At 40.0% G+C, this 6,134-nt stretch overlaps 1 protein-coding gene across 1 annotated transcript in view; it reads left to right on the forward strand.

Annotated features, from left to right (window-relative positions):
- Positions 1–150: 150 nt before the first annotated feature.
- CRABP1 (cellular retinoic acid binding protein 1) overlaps positions 151–6,134 on the forward strand; it is a 12,965-nt gene continuing 6,981 nt past the window's right edge. Inside the window, exons 1-2 of the mRNA XM_010187922.1 lie at positions 151–336; positions 3,011–3,124. Of these exons, the coding sequence (XP_010186224.1) occupies positions 169–336; positions 3,011–3,124 (282 nt within the window). The 5' untranslated portion in view covers positions 151–168. The remainder of the gene's footprint in view (positions 337–3,010; positions 3,125–6,134) is intronic.

The raw sequence follows: 6,134 nt of genomic DNA on the forward strand, positions 1-6,134 counted from the left end.
CCCTGCCGCGGCGGGCTGCGCGGAGCCCCACCGTAGGGCTATGCGCGGTGCCCCGGGGCCGCCGCCCGCCTCTCGCCCCTCCGATCTGCGTGGTGCTGGGCGAGGTCGGCCCCGGGCACGGCCGCTTCAAGCTCTGCTTCCTCCCCCCTTCGCCCAGGTGTCAATGCCATGCTCAGGAAGGTGGCGGTGGCAGCCGCCTCCAAACCCCACGTGGAGATCCGCCAAGATGGGGACCAGTTCTACATCAAAACTTCCACCACTGTCCGCACCACTGAGATCAACTTCAAAATCGGGGAGAGCTTTGAGGAGGAGACGGTGGATGGACGAAAGTGCAGGGTAGGAGGAGAGCTGGGGTGTCTGTGTGTGTGTTACCAAGTTCTTTCCAGATAAGACAAACACATGTGCTGCCCGTGTTCCCAGACAGTGGCATTGCTGCCCTCTGCCTTCTTCCCAGAAACACTCTTTGGGGGTTGTTGGTGGTCGCCACTCCTCTGGTCCCTTGTCTGACATTCTGCCTCTTGCAAGACAAGGTAAAACTGAAATCAGAGCATGGCACGTCCCAATGGTAGAGTATCTGCTTGCTTGCTCCTTGGCTGCTAGGGTTTTGTCCAGCTATTTTTGCTTCCCTGTCCCCTGGAGACCTCAGCTACAGTGAAATCTCTCCCCATCCTCTGTCTCTGACAGGAACATGGGGAATGGTGGAGCAAGAGAGACCTCGAGAGTCAGGATTTAGTGCACAAACCTGACATAACTTTTGTCCTGAAGTGAATCTGCTGAGTTCACAAGCAGGACCACAGACTGTTGGTAGTCTGGGGGTGAAATCCTCTTTCATTCCCTTGCAAGTGCATGTCTCCAGTTTGCTTATCAGATAAGTCTTTAAGAGTGTGAAGCAGACTTTCAGCTAGTGTTACACCAGCCATAATTACACCTTGTGCAGAAATGCAGCAGAAGGCGTTCACTGGGGTGTTCTGGGCTTGTGTGTAAGGCCCTGCTTCTCTACATTTGTAACCACTTCTGTGGCTGTGGACGGGGCTCTAAGTTGGCAGCATCTGACACCAGCTTCTCACTGGTATAGGTACGTGGGATCTGAGGTATTGGAGAACTGGGTTGTGATCATAGCTCTCTCTTGAAGAAAGTTATCAAAAGCATGAGTTAGTTATCCTTTCCTCAGGCACTTTGATTTCATATTTCTAAGAGAAGTACATATAAAACACTTATAAAAGAAGTATGGATAGAGTATCAGAATGTAGTCCCAAATAAGAATACAGTTTTAAAAGTATTCTATGATGGTGAAATAACCTACTTCCCAAAATATGACCTCTGATAATTCTTGGGCCAGCTTCTGAGACTGTTTACACCACTAAAAATTCAAAACTTGCTATCTCCAATGCAATTGCTGTGAATTTAAATTATGAAAAAGAGAGGCAGATTCTGGGAGTCAGTGAACATTTAGAACATCCACTTGATCTCTAGGATGAGTTACCAGATATTTAACAGTTTGTTCAGGAAATGTTGCTGGCTTTGTTAATTTATCTGGTTCGGCAAAAGTAGTATTTTAGTGTCTTCATGCATAATGCATACGCAATAAATGTGACCTGCTTTCTAGAGGAGGATTTATTGCTGCAGATGGAAAAACAATAATTATGGCTGTAAGCTATGAAAGTTAGAAAAATTTTAAAGAAATGTGTTTTGTGAAGTAGTAAATTTTTTCCATGTGTTGTGAAATTATTTATAGCCCACTCCTAGGAATAAGTTGTACTGCTGTGTGTGCCTATAACCAAGATGTGGCCACAGAGCACAAACTGACAGATAATAAAATAATACTTCAGAATGTAATTTGCAATATCTGGCAAAATTGCTGACTGCTGATAGATTTTGATACACTTTATGAGGGGAAGGGTTTTGTGCTGCCAACTAACTTGATCCATTGTTCATACAGACAAAGAGCGAGTCAAATGTAGTTGTACTGCAAGGCGTAGCTTCTATAACTGCCATTTGAGGTGGCTTGTTTGCTTAAAAAACCGATTGTTTTGAAGAAATATTTCTAAGGTAGACAGCTAATTTAAAATCAAAGTAAAGTTTTTTCCCCTGGGAAAGTCTGGGAACTGTTAGTTTGAATTTATGCATACATGCACATCCACACAGATATATATGTACATAATCACAGCCTAATGGATGTCTCCCATGTGCTGGTTATAAAGCGATTACTTGCACATTCATTACAGGGCATCATTCTGTACAGCTGTTCCATTGCAATGTAGGATAATAGTTCAGTGCTGCAATGAAAAGCAACAGAGTTGGGTCTTGCCTGATTGTGAAAGCTAAACAAAATCTTACAGTTTGTTTTTGTTAACTTATTTTTCAGTGGTTTCATAGTCATTATTGAAATGCTTTGAAAAATGCCCAAGGGTATTTCAGTCTCCAGACCCGTGGCCTTAAAAAAGTAATACTGCAAACACTAGAATCCTAACAAAGTTTCTTTAATGTAGTTGTGATTTATTCTGGTTTGTTGGCACAATAAGTTTAATGTACAGTTAACTTGGCACAGTGCCATATAGCATGAAAGGTTGTAAGTGACAAATGCTGCATTATTTATGGCTACAAAATGATACACAGGATTGTTGGTGCTTTTACACTAAGGGGACTCCGTAGCAATAAATGCTGGATCAAGCCCTATGTGTACAAAGATGCTTGGGAATGTAGGCACTACGTTATGACGTGTTTCTACATTATACTTTTCAACACCAACATCATTCATTTTATGAAAACTGGGTGGTTTTTAAATTTGGAAACAAATGCGGATTTACATTCAAAAGGCACATTTACAGTTACTTTGTTATTCATATCATTTTGATTTCACCACTTTCCACTGATGTCTTTTTCCCCTTGCCTTTATCTATGCGCTGCTCCTTTACTGCAGAAATTATTTTCACCACTGCTCATTGTCGTGTCTCTGCCTCATGCTGCTGGGGAATATAATTGTTATTCCTAATGATTTTCTTGCCTGCAGAGTTTGGCCACTTGGGAGAATGAAAACAAGATCTATTGCAAACAAACTCTTATTGAAGGAAATGGCCCCAAAACATACTGGACTCGAGAATTAGCTAACGATGAGCTGATTTTGGTAAGAACCTTGTACCCACCCAATACATGCACCATATTTACAGGGTTTTTTAAACTATGTTGTATGCCTTACTGTCTTTCCTTTCTTAAGTCTGTCTGGAAAACTATCATTTTCATAATCTTCTATAGAACAATTTATATATCCCTTTTTATTCCCTTTCTTTTTAAATGTTTTTTAAGAACAAATGAAGATATAAGCAGGTTCTTACTTGCATTTTATTGCTATAACTTTTGCCATACTTTCACTGCTAGAATAATCACAAGTGGGCCACTTCTCTGTAAATTCACACCACCACCAAAGAATTTGCTTGTTTTATTGCAAATTTTCTGTGTTGAAAGTGAGATCACAGCATTTGACCTCATTTCTGGAGAACCTTCTTTTTTAGGCATATGCATAATACGTTGCTTCTTATACACAGTCACGTGGTGTATAGCAGGAAAGATGTGGCATGTTGTTAGCATGCTCTAATCTCATTCTGTTTAGGACGAACACATAATTCCTCCCCTATCTCCGCCACCTTCCCCCATTCCTTGATCATCTCAGGATCCCGTTCAGATTTGCCTTCATGTGTTTCTCAGAAATACACAGATTTGGGTATTTGCTGTCAACCAGCATCCCCCCCACTCCTGTGTGACCTTCCATATGGCAGCAGGGTTACTGAGGCATTCTGAGTGCATTGCCTCTGCAACTGCCTTGCCATTTACACCTCGAGTCATGTGCGGTTTATTTATTTATATTGTACGTCTTTCTATTAGAGTTGAGTTCTCTTCACTGAGTCTTTCCTCAGTAGTCCCTCTGCATTAATGAAACAATATCCTGAACTGGATAAAGACACAGTTTCTCTTGAGTTGCAAGTGGTACAGCTCAGCTTCAGTTCAGAATTGTTTTATTGTGCATGTTTTTACTAGTGAATACAGGATAAATAGTTGATTGGACTGCTCTGTCTCATTGTTTTGGCCGTGGTAGACATGCTGCTGGAGTGACTGGTTAGAGAACATCAAAGCAGGGAGGTTTTATTTCAAACTAACTTACTAACTAACCTCTGCACTTTAGAAAACAAACAGCCTCTCCAGTGTTTCTCTAAAGCAGTTGGAGGTCTGTTTTTAAGACTGTGTCTGAAACAAAAACAGGACCCAAACCTAAACAAGTATAGCCAAAAAGCTTTTAAGATACTAAACATCTTGGAAGTGTTCACCCACCCCTTATGAGGAGGTATATGCTGTTAGTGAAATCACACTGGTTTCTGTTGAATGAAAGCTTCAATTCTGGATAATTTCTTTTGACTCAACCACTGAAATTCTTTTATGTTATCAGAAAACTTCAGGAGGCAAAGTGCTTTGATCTCTGCTTCACATCTTTATATATAATGCAGTGGACAAAATATATTCTCGACTATAATTTTTGCAGCTTTCTAACAGTACGTTTCTGTAGTTTATTATTTAAGCAACGAACAAGTGAGGCAGCTGTTAAACAAAGTGAACTGTTCCAAGCAAAGCAAGAAAGCCAATCATAATACAATTGCCTTCTGCAATCAGCCATGTGAACTTACCCAGCTGGGGAAGATGGGGTTAGTTAAGAAACAAAAGCAATTCAAAGATTCTAAAACCATTTAACCTTTTTCTGTTTAGCTTTTCTTAGTTAATTATTTTTCTAATTAAGATATTAATTAGAAAAACTTTCTTCTTATTAAAATACTTCCAATTATAGGAACCCAATCACAACTTCCGATAAGTTGTTTTACAGGTTAATTTCCCTGCCACTAAAACATACACGTTATTTCTAATCTGTTCATGTTTACATTCAACTTCCAGTCCTTACATACTGTGTATAAAAGAACCTACACAATATGCCTAAAGTTCATTACTGCAAACACTTCTCTTAACAACACTGATCAAGCCACTTCTTGGAAGAACCTCTCATTGTTAAGCCAAACCTGGAACGACCTCGCGCCCTTCAATATAAAGCAAGTTTTCCTTGAATCATTCATTCAGTGCTTCTATAACCACTTCCAATTTACGAATTTCCTTTCTAAACTATGAACACCACGACCACACGTACAGTTTTGCTAGCAATCACAGCAGCACCTGATGTAGTGGTGACTTAATCTCCCTACTCTTATCTGAAATTATTCTGATCTATATGCAAAGACTTTATTAACTCTTCTTCGGGAACTCGTGCTCAGTTGATCATGATCCCAAGTCAGGACATTACTTGGCCCTCAGGACAAAGATTTTTCAAGCCTCTCATGACATCTGATGGGACTGAATGTACGAATCTTTTAAACTCATGGTCAACTTTTTCAAAATCTTTTGACAACCTAAAGCTCAGCAATGAGGTGTTTCTAAGAGTAAACATGGTGAGTATAAGGTCTCTGGTCCTTTGGAGAAGTTAAGATGGCCAAAATTAACCCTTCTGGAAGGCAGCAAAGGGTTCTGCTGTTTGGAGGAAGACAGAAGAGGGTAAGAGAAGCTACATTTTCTTTTCTGTGGCCCCTAATTTTAGAACCCCAGAATATTCCCTCTAGATCATTATTTGGTCTTTAAAAGCTAAAATACCTGAAGGGATTGGCTGAGGTGTGTTCCTCAGCTATAACAGGCAACAAACTAGGAATAGGAGCTCTTAGGTAGAAGACCTTGTTATCCCTTTTGATCTCTTTCCTCTCAACTGTGTATGGTTTTTTCATCACTACAGTGAAGAAAGATTCAACTTATTTTATCTTATGCTTGGAAATTTTTCTTGGATCTGTGTCTTACATCTTACTTCTTCAAAGCTAAGATCATAGTGAGAAGAAGAGATCTTTCTTTGTCTTCTGCTTGCTTTCTTCTTCCATCCTCCTAGCTTTGTTAGGGTTTTTTAGGACCTGAAATTAATAATCATTCAGTTTTGCTGCCCATATCACTTCAAACATTTTAAAATTCCCATCATCACACTTCTTAGTTACCTTATCTCTGTAGTTACCTAATAAATATTTTCTGTTCCTTTACTCTTTCTGATGTGCTTTGGTGATCTT

Source organism: Mesitornis unicolor, unplaced genomic scaffold (genome assembly GCF_000695765.1).
Source record: "Mesitornis unicolor isolate BGI_N332 unplaced genomic scaffold, ASM69576v1 scaffold28717, whole genome shotgun sequence".
NCBI lineage: Eukaryota > Metazoa > Chordata > Aves > Mesitornithiformes > Mesitornithidae > Mesitornis > Mesitornis unicolor.